At 51.7% G+C, this 17,295-nt stretch overlaps 2 protein-coding genes across 3 annotated transcripts in view; one reads left to right on the plus strand and one right to left on the minus strand.

Annotated features, from left to right (window-relative positions):
• LOC112103866 (MARVEL domain-containing protein 3) overlaps positions 1 to 2,138 on the minus strand; it is a 12,080-nt gene extending 9,942 nt beyond the window's left edge. The window contains exon 1 of the mRNA XM_024195836.2: positions 2,131 to 2,138. Coding sequence (XP_024051604.1) covers positions 2,131 to 2,138 — 8 coding nt within the window. The remainder of the gene's footprint in view (positions 1 to 2,130) is intronic.
• Positions 2,139 to 8,642: 6,504 nt separating this feature from the next.
• Positions 8,643 to 17,289, plus strand: LOC112103871 (tyrosine aminotransferase). Of its 2 annotated transcripts, XM_024195844.3 has the most exons (11): positions 8,649 to 8,714; positions 9,070 to 9,199; positions 10,638 to 10,862; positions 11,076 to 11,180; positions 12,185 to 12,252; positions 12,675 to 12,833; positions 13,328 to 13,466; positions 14,120 to 14,172; positions 14,759 to 14,911; positions 16,444 to 16,572; positions 17,095 to 17,289. In XM_024195844.3, the coding sequence occupies exons 3-11, from the start codon at positions 10,646 to 10,648 to the stop codon at positions 17,281 to 17,283; spliced, it is 1,212 nt and encodes a 403-aa protein (XP_024051612.2). In that variant the 5' UTR covers positions 8,649 to 8,714; positions 9,070 to 9,199; positions 10,638 to 10,645; the 3' UTR covers positions 17,284 to 17,289. The 2 variants fall into 2 exon arrangements, with proteins under 2 accessions (XP_024051611.2, XP_024051612.2); XM_024195843.3 differs by lacking the exon at positions 9,070 to 9,199 and having other exon boundaries at positions 8,643 to 8,714.
• Positions 17,290 to 17,295: the final 6 nt, after the last annotated feature.

Genomic DNA, 17,295 nt, shown 5'->3' on the forward strand with positions numbered 1-17,295 from the left:
GGGGGGGGAGGGGGACTCACCTGGCGGGGCGGGGCCGGGCCGTGGGGGCGGGGCCTGAGGCGGAGGCTGGCGGTCGGTGTTTGTGGTGGCCGAAGTCTGCGATACACTTGGCCGGACGCGGACCCAGCCAGGCGCCTCTGGCTGTGGCGGGGGTTCGAGCCCCGCCAGGGGATGCTCATCCCCAGACTTGGGGTCCCAGGGGAGTCACACAGCAGCCGTGGGAGAAACCCGCAGCGCTTGCACCAGCTCAGCACACCCATCACCTGATCCCCCGGGACCTGCACCGGGGTGTGAGCCTGTAGCCTAGGGTGACCAGATGTCCTGATTTTATAGGGACAGTCCTGATTTTTGGCTCTTTTTCTTATAGCGGCTCCTATTACCCCCCCCACCCCCGTCCCGATTTTTCACATTTGCTGTCTGGTTGAATATACCCAAACCTAGACTTTGTTTAATGCTGGACAGCGAAACCCTACACCAGGGACCCACACTTCAGCCTGCCACACACTCCGGGTTCCTGCACAGGGGTACTAACAAGAGCTGGCTAGAGACGTCCCACCTCGGGCACTGACAACGCCCCCCCAAGCTTCAGAGCCGAGCTCCAGCCTGAGCCACAATGCCCATGGGGCTATTTTTAATGCCATGGGATGAGCCCTGCGAGCCCATGTCTGTAGACCCGGCTTCTGAGGCTCACTGCTGGGGGTTGTAGTTTTTTGCTGTATAGACAAACCCCTTGAATATTCCTCTGGTGAGTGCTGTTGCAGACAGGATGGTGGGCTGGCTTTACGCTGAGTGGCCCTGTTGCATTAATTCACTGTCCAGCATTAAACAAAGTCTAGGTTTGGGTATACAGAACACTCAGCCTGCTTAGTATCGTGGTAAACATAGCATTAAATATCCTTTCAATTGTTTGTTAACAATAGAGAGAAGAAGGAAAAAAGTTAAAGCATTTGAAATGTAAAGTATTAAGTAAGGCTTTCATTTTAACAACATGCCTTGTTCTCTTTCTCGTTAGCTGGAGAATGTTGTTAGAAGGGAAAGCCCTTGTTTGACAGTCTCTTAGAAAGATGGTATCAAAGATGGTAATAACTGTCCTTCAGGGGAAAAGAGAAGTTAGTTGCCATGGGCTGGAGCTGTTGCTGCTGCTAAAATCTGATCCTGTTTCATCTCAGGTGGTGCTTGGGGTTCAGCTGGAACCAGTCGGGGTGGCAAAGTCATCTGAAGCCCTCTCTCTGGCCTGTCTGATCGGGACATTGCTCAGGATCAGGATGACGAAGGCCCAGGGTCCCAGGAAACGGTAGGGGAGGCAGCTAAGAAATTGAAGTTCACTCTAGTAGCCTCCATCTGTTCTACCCAATTTTTCTTTAAGGACCCACAAAGGGAATGGTCGGTAGAATAGCCCGTTGCCTCATTATTTTGCCCACCAATTAGTCCTAATATTTGACACATCAATTTTGGTTTCTTAATTTCTGGTTCCACATCTTGTATTTTTACCAAGCATGATCTTAACACAGTCCTTGAGTTATATCAACAGATCTTTTCAGCACCTTTTCCCATCAACATTTGTTGTTATAGGTTGGGGTTTTTTTTATATATAAATGGAGATATCCTATCTCCTAGAGCTGGAAGGGACCTTGAAAGGTCATTGAGTCCAGCCCCCTGCCTTCACTAGCAAGACCAAGTACTGATTTTGCCCCAGATCCCTAAGTGGCCCCCTCAAGGATTGAATTTATAATCCTGGGTTTAGCAGGCCAATGCTCAAACCACTGAGCTATCCCTCCCCCCGGTTATTGTGACATCTTAGCAACTTTACATAGTTTTTACAGTCAAGCTCACAATTAATGTAAATTTCTAGGTCCAATTATCGCAAGAGTCCATTGCTTCAGTTCCTTTGCTGGGGCTGGCAATGATTGTCAGGGAGGTGCAGAAAATACAACCCCATGCGAGATTCATGGAGACAGTGGGGCCATTTCATGCCTTTGGCCTTCTAGAGCAAACTGCAGTAGTATAGACTGTGCTTCAGTAAGTAGCCTTGAAAACAGAGTAGCTCCCACAGCCCAGGCGGGTCTAAGGGCGCCTTGCAAACACCTCACATCTGCCCAGGGTTTGCAGGGGAAAGACCAGCAAACTCACCAGACCATGACTCTTAAGGAAATGCTGCCCAGCCTGTGGTGCAGGGAGAGAAGTGCAGAGACCTTCGTGTTCAGGCTCAGCTGGGATATAGTTGTGGTGAGGTAGGGAGGAAGTGCCAGATGGAGAGGGCATGTGGGGAGGGAGCGCAGGCTGGAGAAGGGCATGGGGGGCAATGAAGTGGGGAGACAGCGACAGATGGGGAGGGGGAAGGAGTAGGTGGTTCTGAGGTGGGGGAGGCGTGCCAGCCAGGAAGGGGCAATATTTTAGTTCTTGTTCTTGCTTTGGCATTCTCTCTGACTCTGCTTTTCCACGTTGCTTCTGTTGTTGCTGCTTCACTAGGTGCCTTTTGTCAATGAGGGAACTCAGCTCTGGCCTGCCCTGCCTTGCCTTTAGGTGAGAGCGCTGACCTGGCGCAGTAACTGGGATAGACACCCTGTGTTGCAAACCAGAGAGGAAGCAATAGAGTGAAATGCCCAGTCTCTTCTTCCTGTGGTTGTTCCAATGCAAGGCAGCCAGGAGCCTTTTGTTTGGACATTCCCTAACGTCATAGCAAGGTGTACCAACTGTCTCTTGTAAATAAATAATCATAGGAACAATGAACGCAATATGACAGCCTCCCACCTCTCCACCACACACAGCACCTCCATCCCACTGCACCTCTCTTTCCCTCCCAATCCCCAGCTCTGTTGGTTATTTACTCCGTGTGGACTGTGCAACAGCATGAAACACTTACGTAATAAATCAAAAACAGGAGACCCAGTTACCTAATATTTGCTCTGATGTTAAGGCAGAGCAAGGAGAGATCTTTCCCCACACAGGGCAGTGACACCGGAGTTGTTCCCAATAGCACGTCCTGCTGCTGGGCAGCTGTGAGAGTCCACAAAGCACAACAGCTCTAACAATGAGCACAACTCATCGATTCAGGCCCTCTCAGCCAGCCAGGGCTTTTGATTGCCCTCCACCCCACGATCCTCTCTCTAACGACAGGTATCATCTTGGGCACCATCAGAGTGCCAGTGAGTTGAGCACACTGATTGGCTGGTGACCCTACAGCTCCTCCAGCCCTGGGAGCAAGAGCTGGGGTGGAAAGGGATTGGACTCAACCCCCTGTGGCACCAGCAAGTGCTTTCAGCTCCTGGGAGGAACAGGGGGAGGACAGGGAGTCTCTTAGTGCTACTCCCAGACCCATACACACGTGGTGTAAAGTTCAATGGCCACCGAAACAAGAGACCTGCGTTCCCCTGAGCAGCTTATCCGAGGCCTGCTTGCTGCTGCTGCCTAAGCTGGGCAGAAACTCTAAGCAATGGGCTCTCATTTTAATGCACAGAAGTTAAGTGTGGTCTCCCTGTCAGTCTGAAGAGGCAGACATTTTTTGGAAGGCTTTTTGTGGCCTCCTCTAGAGCTTAGCCTTGGGGTAATATAAACAACAATTATCTTCTCATGGCTGAAATTAATGTGAGAAAGCAGGTACGTGGTAAATTGTGAAAAGTGTCTGGAGAGACCATGAACATCTCTAGAGACACCACATCGAGGCCAGGCATGTCAATAACATAGGGTTAAAACCCTTCCAGGTGTATCCGAGTTATAAACAGAGGGACAGGAAAAGCCAAGTGAGACTTAAAAGAAATGTACAATGTAGGCAGCCTTAGCTTTCCATCTGCACTTTTCTAATCCTTCCATACCTACTTCATAAAATTTTGGGATGAAGAAGTTTTCCAAAGGAATTTGTACTGCAGTGATAGTAATCGTCCCTCCTCCTCTGTTTCATAACTGTTTAAGAAACCCACAGCCCACATCTGCAGTTTGGATAAGCCACTATACTTGTACTGCTTGTGAGCTGAGTCTTCCTCGCATTGATTTCACAGGTACATATCTCCACTACCAAGTGTGATGTTGTCACCCTCCTGGTCTTTGCTCTTTTCAGGGAAATGCTAGGATTTCATGATCTGGGCCTAGAAGGTTTGTGGTTGTATATGAGACATGTTGGCTATGTTCTGATGATACCCTGATTAGCTGTGGCACATGAAATCTTACGAGAAGTGAGAACGGATTGCCTGCACTATGCTGTTTGTCTGTTCATTGTGCTATTTGTACAGGACATCTTTCTGGGGACTGTGGTACAGTGTTACACATTATGGCTGTTGCAGAAGACTGGGCTCAGCACAGCTGTTGAGAGAAGTCTAGGTCTCAGAGATGTGATAAAGGAAGCAGTATTGACAAGCCTAATCATTCAGACATCATGAGTCCAGCCTCCAAAATTGAGAATTGCCTTAAAAATCTTGAGATTTTAAAATAATAAATGTGGGGTTCTTTTCATTTGTCTCCTCATGTTGGAGCCTCTGGTTCACAGTTTCCAACTTTTCTTTGTAGCCCTGAAGGCAAGCAATTTTTTTCTTTTTTTAGATGAAGGCTGAGATTCTCTTGTAACCACAGAAACCCAGGAGCTGGGACTTGAAGAAAAATACCTAATATCGTGAGACTCGTGATAAAATTATAAATGTTGGCAGCACTAAGAAAGCACCAGCAATATTTTGGACATGGCCTGGATAGGTGGGCATGAGAGAGGGAGACAGCAAAGCTGACTCCCAGATAGGGTGGGACCCGCTGAGCAGCAGGGAGGATAGGGTTGTAAGCAGACACAGAGAATGGGGCAGCTGAGAGGCTGACAGGGAAGACAAAGAGTTGGTGTGGGACATGTTAAGTATGATATACTGAAGGGTGTTTGGATTCCAGGGAGTATGTCTTTGATTTATGGGCAGTCACAGATTTCACTGACCTTGGTGGGTGTGATAACCACTTTCCGTTCCAGCTAAACAAGGAAACAAATTAATGCCCTGTTGTATAGTGAGATCCAAAACAAAGGTAGCCAGCTACTGCCCAAAGACTAGAGTGAATACAAACATGGGCTAGGATTTCCTTTGGTTGCAGCTGTGTCCGCGACTGAGCCAGAAGCAGCCAGAAAGCACCCAAAGAGAGGCCGAAAGCCAGGAGACAGAAAGTGAAGTGACTTGTAATGTGGCCCTGAGAGAAGGCCACAAGAGAGAGCTTTTTGGGCAGAGTGCTGGCTGGAAAGAGTCTCAGGGCTAGTGTATACTAGAGTGCTTTGCTGATATAGCTGTACTGTGTTTTATACCAGCAAAGTACTCTTCCTTTGGACCCAGTTTTTCCTGCAAAACTTCTGCTGGTACACCTAATTCCACCCCCAGTAAATAGAGCTGCATCTGTGCTAGAAGCTGTTGGCAAGGTAGTGATGTCAGTCACAGATCACACCTCTTTGCACCACTGACTGACATTGGTATGTCGGGAGAACTTTGAAGTGTAGCCTTGGCCTTAGACTAGTGAGCAAAGGAACTGCCTCCTGTTGTTTGTTCCTACTGTGTTTGGGGAAACAGGACTTTGTACATCCTCTATAAATAGGATTGCATCAAAGAAATACTTGACTCATGTCATCAATTTCTCCTCCTGACAGAAACAATTGCCAACACCCCAAATATTGACTAACCACTTGGGTAAAAAGAAAGCAGTAAGTTGACAGGCCCAGGAGGAGACGGAGAGAGTGAAACCAAGATGTAGGACTGGGCCAAAGGAGATGTGTCAGGACTGGCAAGTGGACTGTTGAGTTCTTGACTAGTTGAAGCTACCAGCTTCCTGGTGGGTAGGAACAGAAGAGTGGCTACCCAGTGCCCTGTAGCACAAGAACTCCACCACTGCCATCCTCCCCTAGTCTCTGGTGTATCCTACCCTCCTCCCTGCTTCTTCATGCACTGTCTAAAGTGCCATGGAGAGGTAACCCTGGAATCGCTCCCTCTGGATCTCACTCCCTCCTTCTCTAGGCAGGTCTCCAGCCTTGCGTGTAATTCAGGGCATGTCTACACTGCCCCGCAGTTCGGACTAAGGGCATGTGAATAGCAGTGTGCATGCACCAAAGGTCTGCGCTGTAACTCCCTCCCCCCAGGTGGATGCTGCAGTCCCGAACGTAAAGGTTCCAAGTTTGCATTCATGTATTCCTGACTGTGCACTGCTGTTCACACCCCCTTAGCCCGAATAGCAGGGCAGTGTAGACATGCCCCCCGATTCTTCTTCAGGGACCTCTGTAGATTCCCACTCATGGGATCAAAGATGCCTGTGTCACCCTCTTCTAGAACCTTCTGCAAAGCCATGCCTGTTGTATCTGGGGGCACTGAGTTTCCAGGGAACTGAGGCTGGGTAAGGAACGTGCATGCCTAAACACCTCCATTCCCTTCTTGTTACTGTAGGCCACGGCTGAAGGAACCCACAGCTCCCTCTGGATCCTGCTTCCTGCTGCTCCATCTGGCCAGTCCCCAGCCTTATGTAACACAGATTACCCGTTGTCTCCATGCCAATATTGTCCCTGCTGCAGGCAGGGTCCTGCCATGCCCTCCTCTGAACCTCACTGCCATGCACAGGATTACGGGTAGAGTCTCTGGGTTGCGTCAGTTTAGGGTGTTTATTGCCAGGCAGAATAGTCTATGTGAGGGCCTCAGGACTTAACCCTTACAGCTCTGCCTGAACTCAAAGAGATAAAAGCCTGTGGGAGAGGCAGAAAGAAGAATTCACAAACATTTTGAAAATGTTTTGTTTGGGAGTTTCTGGTAGAAGCCAACTTCTCATTTTCTTTCTTTCTTTTTTTTAAGTGTGGGGGTGGGCGGGGGACAGACAGCAAATGAAAATAACAAAATGTAGTTTTTCATTTGGAAAAAAAACAAAGTTTTCAAAAACTAAATTGCTTTGTGAAATGTTTGTTTTTGACACAGGCCATTTTTCTTGTGAAATCTTTAGACGAGCGCTGGCACGAGGGATGCAGCAGCTATTTCAGCGCACGTTGCCCAGCTGGGGGGTTGCTCCTGGGCACCTGACCCTTAACACCAGTGCAGTATCCTGGTACTGCCATCAGCCCTTCCAGTGCTCAATGTCCCAGCACCAGGGGTCTCAGCATCCCAGTGGCAGAGCCACTTTGTTTTCCACTATTCTCTGCCTTGATCATAGTGCAGGCCTGGCCCCACAGGCCTCAGCAGTAGGGACACTGGATGTTCTACAACTCCCCAGCCTCCAGACAAGCCCAGTGCCTCCAGCAAGAGATTGGCCAGCCCCCTAAGTGCCCAGGAGGCCCCTTGCTGCCGGGACCTGGTCCACACAACAATGTGTTTTCCTGTTAGAAGACAAAACGGTGAGCTCTTTGCTTCAGGCAAAGGCTGTTTCTGTCCCCATCCAGCACAATCGGGTGCCCATGTCAGCTAGCTGGGAGTAACCCTGGGCAGTAGCTGCCACAAGGCTGCTGCAGCTTGTCCTGGCCTATGCTGAGCATCATGTCACCTGGTTATAGCCACGTTCTGACAGGGCAACATGTCACCATGCAGATGCACCCTGGGGGCTGATGTGCACCGTTTTGTTTCCAGCTGACTCTGGGGCAGAGCTGCAGAATTAATGCTAATAGCCTGTCAGGGCTGGTGGCTGGGTAATGTAAGCACCGGGCCAAGCCAGGGCCTTGCTCATCCTTTCTCCACCTACACTGGTGGATACCAACAGGCACTGTCATGATGACCGCTGACCCCTGACATTGTGTCATCATCCTGTCTGTTTGCAGGGAGATTAGCAGGGTTCCTGCAGCCCATGAGCAGCTCTTTGATCTTCAGTCAGCCCCAGACACACACAGTCTCAGTGGGGGAGGGTTGGCATCTATGGACTAGAAGCAGCCTTTGTAAGGCTAAAAAATTAAAACCTCCTTTACCTGTGCATGCTGCCCTCCCGGAGTAGCACCCCAAGGGGCAGTGAAGTGTCACTTCACCTTGCTGTGACATCCCAGCACCTGCCCACCCCAAGAGAACATTTGGAATCATGAGCTGTTTGCACTGAGGGGAGAGAAGTTGCATCACCTTCCATTATCTACCAAGAAGATCAGGCTGTGTGGGCCCTGGGACAAATAACTGGGACAACTGAGACTCCCTTTAACTCTTAGGGCCCTGGCACATTCAGACAAAGGCTGAGGAGATGTGTGCCTGTTTGTTCAGTTGCCAAAGGAGTAACAGCCCCTCTTACAGGTATCTGCATGATGCCTGCAATCTGTGCCCTTTCTGAGCTATGGGATCTAGAAACGAGGGGCCCAAAGCATTGGGGTGGAAAGGACAAACTTGCAGGTTTGTTGTCCCCCACTTTAGGGGGCAGTGGCTCTACAATGTGCTTAGGTCAGGGGTTCCTGGGCCGCTGGGGACTCCCATAGCTAAGTGCACAGGGGGAGGCAGCGCAGAGAGGAAGTGCCCAGTGACATCCAGAAATCCAAACTATGCCCCTCTGCCTGCAGCTCCCAGAAAGAGTTAATGTGCAGGAGAGCACCAGATGTTTGAGTGAGAGCAGTTGTAGTGGGGAGGGAGGGGGTGTTTTTGAGTGGGGGAGCACAGCCCTCACTGACAGCCAATAGCCGAAGGATTCAAGCCCAACGCCCAGTTCTGGAAATTATTTCATGGGCTGGGGAATTGCATTTGAGTTTCTTCTCAGGGTAACTTGTCAAGGATAAGGGACAGACTCGGACACTGGGCACTGGAGTGTCTCCCTCTGCGCTGTAGAAGGTAAAGTACTGAGCACTTGGTGTTTCCTTTGGGAGAGACTGGCCTGGGTCACTGCAGAGGCAGAGTTTCTTCTTTCCATGCAGCCAGTTTCCCCTGCAGACAGGGAGTGCCCAGGGTTCTAGGCTGTGGGGCTGTTTCAGACCCACCTTGTTGCTGTGCTGCGTGCAGGTTCTCCTGTGCCGGAGACTGGTCAAGTAGGCTCCTTGGTGTGTGTTCAGACCCCAGCTGCACTAGCAAGGAGGCCAGAAGCTCAGGCCAAATGCTTTTCTTTTCTGGACTGGGTTGAGTCTGTGGCTGGTTTCTTTGTCACTGGGCTCTGCTGAATGGTTTCTCTCTCCCAACTGGCTTTCCTCAGCAGAGCTCATAAGTGCAAGAAGGGCTCAAACCTCAAAGGAGAAACTCGAACTAACCTGGGGAAAAGTGAGGGCTGAAATCTCAGTGCTCTGCCTATGTCTCATCTGTCCTGGAAAGCCAGCAGTGGGGAGGTCTGTGCAGCTGGGATTACACTCGCTGGGGGACGAATCCGTCACTATTCTGGTTACACTTTTTGTAGCTGGAAAGCACAACATCACTGCTCAGTTAATTCAGCCTCTCACAGTATGTGAGTGTAGCCTGAGCCCCTTGTGAGCAGGGCCGGCTCCAGGCACCAGCCTGGCAAGCAGGTGCTTGGGGCAGCCGCTCCGGAGAGGGGCGGCACGTCCAGCTATTCGGCAGCAATTCGGCAGACGGTCCCTCACTCCCGCTCAGAGCGAAGGACCTTCCGCTGAATTGCCGCCGCAGATCGCGATCACGGCTTCTTTTTTTTTTTTGGCTGCTTGGGGCGGCCAAAACCCTGGAGCCAGCCCTGCTTGTGAGCAGTATGTGGGGGGGACCCTTGGTCCAAGCCACAGTCTAGGTGACTGAGTCCGTTCTGCCTTAGCCAATGGCAGCTCCCCTTTTCTAGGAGCTTCGCTGCACACCCTTCACTATGCCCATTATTATCTGCTCAGGAATTCTCATCTCCTCCCTGTGAGCCATCTCTCTGCTGCCTTCTCAGTGCCAGGGAGGGAATCGTGTGTTTTACACCTTCCTCTCTGCAGGGTCTGCCCTGAAGAACAGTGCAGGGCCAACAGCATTTCTGCAGAGTCTCAGCTGTCATTTTAACAGCATTAAGTGCCTGTCCTTTCTGAGCGTCACCCCGGCCAGGTGCTCAGAATGTCTGCAGACAGACAGGCAGTCACAAATTGGGTAAATCCATCCTTGCTGTCAGGGCCTTACACCTAGGATGGCTTCAGCCTAACAGCTCTGGGAGGCGTGACTGACCCTCATTCATCTCAGCAGTGTGTTAATTCTGAAGCCCAGTGATGACCATGAAAATGACAAGGTTGCAAACTCCCAATTTGCGGCTTTAGCAGAAACCTGCCTCTCCTGTGGGGCTGTGGGTGGAGTTTGTGCTGTGGGTGGAGCTGGGGTGGAGTAGCATCTTTATTCCTACTCTCCTGTGGCAGGGTCTCATTTAGGGTGACCAGATGTCCCAATTTAATAGGGACAGTCCTGATATTTGGGGCTTTGTCTTATATAGACACCTATTACCCCCCATCCCGATTTTTCACACTTGTGTGTGGTCACCCTAGTCTCATTAGAATGTGGGTTGGCTTTCCCCATCTGTTTCTTTCCTCTCTCTCCCTTCCCCATCCCCACTCTCTCTGCCCCCCCCCTTTCCCTCCCAGCTTGTCTGTTGGCACTGCTGATCTAGGAACTGGGATTAGGGATCGATATGTAAGGCCCAGTGACCATCAAAGGCCTAACTTCAAAGGCCTCACTTTTGGCCCCTCAAGCAGCAACTCCCCTTTGTATCTTGTATGGGGCAGAGCACACAGCTGGTGCATAACAAATAATGCACAACAAAGGCTAACTCTGGGGAGTGCCCTTTCTCTCGGGCAGATCTCAGAATGGACTCTTACCTGATCCAAATGAACGGCAATAGCGATGTCCATGTCCATAGAAATGGGAACAGCCTCTCCCTGGGGAAGGTGAAAAGCCGGAAGCCTAGATGGGCAGTCCGGGCCTCTGAGATGTCCAAGAAGACTTTCAATCCCATCCGAGCCATCGTGGACACTATGAAAGTGGAACCCAACCCAAACAAGCCCATGATCTCCTTGTCCCTAGGTGAGTACTGGGAAATGCGCTGTCCCTGCCGGCAGTGCTTTGTGTGGCTGTACAGCGGGGGTGGTAGCGAAGAGGTGGGGTACTGAGGGCCCCTGAGCTGAGCTGCAGCCGGGGGGTCTCTGAAGCATGCAGGAGGGGAGGGTGTGCTGTGTACAGCTCCATCATTAAAGGACATGAGAAAAAAGGATTTTGCTGTTTGTCATTCCCTAAAAGGTGACCCAACGGTATTTGGAAACCTCCCCACTGATGATGAGGTCATCCAGGCTGTGAAGGAGGCCCTGGACTCAGGGAACTACAATGGATATGCTCCTTCAGTCGGTAAGGCCCCATGATTCCTCTTCTAAGGGCAGTGTCCTAGCCCAGCTTGTGCACAGGAGGACAGGGCTGAGCCAGGGGATCTAGATGGATGTCCTGTTACATCTTTCTGATTGACACTGACTCACTCCGATGCATATACTCCTCTGGCCCTGTGTATGCCCATGCACACCAATGAGCAGCAGGGCATTGGAACAGGTTGGAGGCCTGATTTGCTCATGGAGGAGCTGTGCTGCTTTGTCCTGGTCATTACGTGGCCATTGTTCTGGGAAAAGGCTGGGCCAGACATTCTTCTGCCTCCTGGATAGGTTTCCTCACAGTAATGTGATGTGGGCAGGGTGTTGCATCCTCATTCTGCTCCATATCTTGTCACTTTGGCTAGCTGTTTTAGTCCCATTCTTCACAGGAAAGTGCTTCAAACAATCATTCAAGACCCACTGGAGGCCAAATCCATCCCTGTTGTGACCCCATAGACACTGAGAATATCCCCTCAGAGTGAGGGCCCTGGAGCAGAGCAAAGATTGCTGCATTGCCACACAGCTTTGTTCTTGGTGTTAGCTGATATAAGTACTGCACTTTCTACACCACGTTGGCTTGGCCATGGAGGTTGTAGACCCAGTTACCGGCGGAGTTAACTTGGGCTGTGGGGACTGGGCATGGGGCATTAATTCAGGGGCAGGGGGACTTTGCATTGGAGCAGGCCCTTATCTGTGCTGTAAAGCCTGCACTTTCCAGGCCTGCTCAGGGGCCAGGATGTCACTCACCTGCCCTGGGTGCTGAGAACAGCTGGTTCAGTGATGGAACAAGGTGCTTGTGTCAGGGCCCACTAATGTTGTCTTTTGTTTCCTTCGGAATTCAAACGAATTCCATCCTGCCCTGGGGTTTATTCCTCTGGAGACCCCTCTTTGTGCTGCGTGTCTCTGTCCCGTGCCTCTGGTGGTTCCTGCCCAGAACGGGGAAATCCGGTGAAACCACCGTCACTCCATATTCCATCCTTCTCTCCCAAGGGTACCAGTCTTGCCGGCAGGTGGTTGCTGCGTATTATAGCTGCCCCGAAGCACCTCTGGAAGCTCAGGTAATGAAGCCTTCCTGGCAAGTGTCCTCACTGGAGAATGAATGGGCTCCGTGGTGTTAGCAACAAACGAGACAGTGGAGCACGGTGGGGCCCCAGCTGGGCTTTTCTCACACCTTGTCTCTATCCAGGGAGAGAGCAAGATGGCTGGACGTGATCCATTTCCAAAGTGATCATATCTGGCTTTCTGCCCCTGTCACCCATTCCTGGCTTTCTGATCTGGTGGGTTTGAGCTCCCAGAAGCCAGCAGTGGCTGCTGCTGTCAGTTTAGCTTCTTCCAGGCCCTTTTAGCCAAGAAGCTCTTGCTTCTGGCAGACCCATGGACAATTCGTTACTCCCAGTTCAGCTGTCAGTGGCTGCTTTGGAATTTCTCAGAGCAGCCTCTGGTTGCATTCAAAGAGCTCATTCTCGTTTGCTGTCTGCAGGACGTTATCCTGACGAGTGGCTGCAGCCAGGCTATCGAACTTGCATTAGCAGTGCTGGCTAATCCAGGGCAGAACATCCTGGTGCCAAGACCTGGCTTCTCTCTCTACAAGACCCTTGCACTCTCCATGGGGATTGAGGTCAAATTCTACAACCTCTTGGTAAGGCAGTTAGGAGCGGAATGCCGCAGCCCCCTCTAGAGAGCTTCCAGGGATCTCTTACCCTCCTCATAAGAAAAGGGAGGAAGGCGTGAAGTGCCAAAGCCAAATAAGCTGCTGCCAGAGCCCATCAGCCCAGCCCTTCTCATGGGCCTTCAGCTTTCCATGGTGGCCGTGCTCCCCAAGGCCCCTGTGTAAGTGATGCCTTCTCACAGGGAGGAAGAAATGCTGGTGCCTTTCATTAGGCGCAAAGCACAGCTACGTCTGCGTGGTCTTTGCCCTGCACCTGGCCACACACGCTCCACATCCTGCACCTGGCGGCCTGGCCGGACCCTCATGCCTCACTCTGGGCCTGGACTCCTAGTCCCTCAGCCTGTGCCCAGCCCTGCTGCACTTCATCCCAATGCCTGGTTCCCAGCCCCCAGCTGGGTCCTCACTCCATACGCCATGCCTTATTCTTCATCTTCATGCACCCTCTCCCTCCTCCTCCTCACTAGCCTGAGAAATCCTGGGAAATTGACTTGAAGCACTTGGAGTCGCTGGTGGATGCGAAGACGGCCTGTCTCATTGTGAACAACCCATCTAACCCCTGCGGCTCCGTATTCAGCAAGAGCCATCTCCAGAAAATCCTGGCCGGTGAGTCTCTGAGCACTGAGCCAGGGCAGGGCTGTGGTTTGCTGCCTTGCCCTATCCTCTGCTTATCTGTTTCAGTCTAATTATGGTGAGCTCTATGGCAGGACCGGACCTATTATGTGGCAATGTTGGTGCTACAGAAATAACAGTACCAGGGCCTGGAGGATTCACCCCACACTCTGTGACCTACCCTGTTCCCAGGGCCTTTGGGACAACACTGCACAGAGTCAGCATGGCCAGGGAAGGGATGCAGGATGAGAGCTTCTAGGGTCTGTCCCTAACCCACTGTGTGGCCCTTCTCTGGCTGTATAATGGGGATCATGCCCCTGATCCACCTCTCAGAATCCATGCTGGGAAAGCCTTCAACATTATGATGAGTGGATCAGTGGTGTCTGTCCCAGGCCGGGGGTCAGAGCAGGTATAGGCCCTGCAAGCCTAGCCCTGGGAAGGATTGTTCCTAACAATGTATTCTCTAATGCTTTGTCTACTGGTTTGCAAGTCCGAAACAAGGAATATGGAGACGCTCTGTGGGTGGATTGGGGTCTGTTCTGTAGGGCTAGGGGAGAGCCCACCCCTGGCCTCTGTAGGATGAGGGTGAGTCTGCACCCTGTAGGGAAACAAGGCAGCCAGTTTCAGTGTTTACTTCTCTCCCACAGTGGCCTCGAGACAGTGTGTCCCCATCCTAGCTGATGAAATCTATGGAGACATGGTGAGTGACTGTCCCTGCCATGCACAAACTGCCCCCATAGCCTGGGTCTGTGGCTTCTCACTATACACTTGCCCCTTGGTAGCAGGATTTAAGAGTAACTAGCCCAGACAAGAGCCATAGCCATTAGTCCTGCTGCCCTTGAGAACAGCCATGTACTGTACTTGCAGCTCCCTGGTCCTGTCTGCCCAGCTGTCCCCTGGAAGGGCGTCTCGTGTCTGGTACTCTCCTTTCCTCCGAGTGGGTCAAACTCAGAGCTGCGGTGCGAGCACTCGTGCTCTTGTGTGCATTGCTGTGCTTGTGTCTCCCATCCAGGGGCCCCTGTCATCTCTTAATTAGGACCAGATGTGCAGGGGCTGGCTCTTTGCACTGCACATGAATTCCCCCTTGAAGCAGCGCTACAGCTCCCCCAAACCTGCTCTTTGCACTGTCTGTTTCATGCCAGAGTCTCACTGCTCATTGCTCAACTGCTTTGATATCCCTGCCAGTGAGTTAATGAGTCAATTCCCTGCCCTCCCAGAGCTCCCCTGTCTCTCACAGGGAATTGGCAAGGAGAGAGTGGCTGCTAATGCATCCTCCTGTCTCACAGGTGTTTGCAGAGTGCAAGTATGAGCCCATAGCAACTCTCAGCACCAACGTGCCGATCCTGTCCTGCGGAGGCCTCGCCAAGCGTTGGCTGGTCCCAGGCTGGAGGATGGGATGGATCCTGGTTAATGATCGGAGAGACATCTTTGGGAATGAGGTGAGGAACATTGTCTGGTGGCCTTCTCGATGTCAGCAATAGCGCCACACACTAAACATGCACGGCAGCAGGCACCTTCCCCTGCACGTGTGCACACCATTGCCTTTCACTCAGGCACAGGCATGCACTCTTCCTCCTGCTCACACGCGCTCCCTTGCAGGCTCACACGCACATGCCCTCATGCTCCTGCCTGCTGCTTCATGCACACATGCCGCCTTCTCTTCACAATTGCCAACTTTCACGCGGTAAATAAGCACCCCAACTTTCACAGTAGCCAAAAATCAAGCTAATCCCATTTCAAAACAAGGCCCAAACAAGCCAATCCCTAAGAACCCCAACACTCTATGTGACGAGATCCCCCCGGCGTGCAGTCTGGGACTGGGCCCGCTGGGCACCCCTGACTCTCTCCCCCCTTGCCCCTGCTTGCCAGGAGCCGATCAATAAAAAGAAGCAACAAGCTGCAAGCCAAACAAGCAACTCACAAGCCAATTAAGCCAAAAAACAAGCCTAATTTCTGCGATTTTTTTCGCGGGTTTGGCATGTCTGCTTCTCTTGCGTGCCACTTTGGAGGCGAAGGGTTTTGCTTTCCTCTCTCAGGCAGGCCCTGTTTCCCCTACAGGAATAACACAAAGTCGTGCTGCCCCCTTGTGGTCCCTGTATGCTCTAATGTGGTTTCTCCTTATTGGTGGGAACAAGATAGCAGGTAGTGGTGCAGCCTGAGCTTTGGCTCTTTAGTTATCATTCATTGATTTGTGGCCCGGTGATACCCCATAGAGCTGGGAGCTTTCCACAAATCTGGGGTACCCGAGCGCTCACAAAGGACAGCAGAGGGAGAGGGCAGTGTTGATATCATCTGTCCCCGGCTGGCCATGATGCAGTATCCAGTGGTGATTAAACAGAATAGAAATGAGCAGAGTGAGCCAAAGACTGCGTCACAACAGAGACTGGTTTGCAAAGGCTCTGGTTTGGGTTTGCTTCAGGCGAGTCCCAGCCCTTTGGTGTTGGCGCATTTGGTTGGGAAGCCCTGACACTTGTGTGCACAGTTCAGTCAAATCCACAGTCAATGACAATGGATTCTCAGGCACAAGGATTCTGAGATTCTGGGGGTGGTTGTGTACCAGTCTCAGCCCCAGACTACTTCAGAGAAGCCTAGGAGCTACTCTAGCATATCAGATGTGCTCTGGTAACAGGAAACTCCAGCTAGTGAGCTCTGGCTGCTTCCTGGCCCCTTTGTACCATAAGAGTGGTGTGAAAGGGCTGGATCCTAGCTAAGGATTGGGACCAGCTCTGGCCCTCAAACACAGCTAGTGACACTGGGGCCTTCATAGATAGTCTGCAGACACCTGCGATACAGACCCCAGATAATGGGACTGGCTCCGGAATGCTTTGCAAAGTTTGAAAAACACCCCTTGTCCAATTGTGGGCGTGTTTGATCCTATGAACAGCTAGAAATGCTGGCGTCAGGGTGGGAGCATTTTCCTTTCCTTCATGAGTGTGCGATCTTTGAGGTCAGAGTGTCACCTGTGTTTCAGATCAGGAATGGCCTTGTAAGCTTGAGTCAAAGGATCCTGGGACCCTGCACAATTGTCCAGGGGGCACTGGAACACATCATCCACCGAACACCCCCAGAGTTTTACCACAACACCCTCAGCTTCCTCAAGGTATGTCCCCCCGAGAGACAGGTATTTAGAGTGAGAGGGGACCAGCAGCATTCATCAGCAGGTCAAACAGGACTATGAATCATCACAGTGGTGTCTCGCTAGGGACCTCATCTTCCCATGTCCACTCTCTCCCAGCAGGAGGCGCTGGAGGGAGCAGGGCAGGAGTGCTGGTAGGGGGGAGCTCCTGGCTACTGCTGTCCTGACCTCTCCCAGCGGGGGGTGCTGCCAGGAGGGGGCAGGAGTGCCAGCTGTGGGGATCTCTTGACAATCATAGCACTGCCAGCCAGGAGGCACTGTAGGAAGAAATGCTGGGGGCGGGGGGTGTCTACACTGATTTGCTGAGGTCAGCTCAGTCGCCTCGACTGCACTCAAGGCCGTTAACATCTGTCCTGTTTGCATTAGATGCCCCTTTATTTGCAGTGGGGGACCTGTCTTGGGTTCTGGCCAAGAATTTGTCTCCAATTTGCTGAGCTGCTTCCTGGAATGTCCCGAGTCCTGAACTCTCTCCTTTCTGCCTTTCAGTCCAATGCTGACCTTTGCTACGCTGCCCTGTCTGCCGTCTCTGGACTCCAGCCCGTCCGGCCCTCGGGGGCCATGTACCTCATGGTAAGTGAGGCGCTAATGTGCCATTTTCAGAGCATTGCTGTTTGCTCAGTGTGTGCTGGATCCTGTTGCCCTGCCCAATGTCTGCCTTGTCTGCTTAAAATGTGAGTTGTTCAGGGA

Source organism: Terrapene carolina, unplaced genomic scaffold (assembly GCF_002925995.2).
Source record: "Terrapene carolina triunguis isolate 2854851 unplaced genomic scaffold, T_m_triunguis-2.0 Scaffold32862, whole genome shotgun sequence".
Lineage (NCBI taxonomy): Eukaryota > Metazoa > Chordata > Testudines > Emydidae > Terrapene > Terrapene triunguis.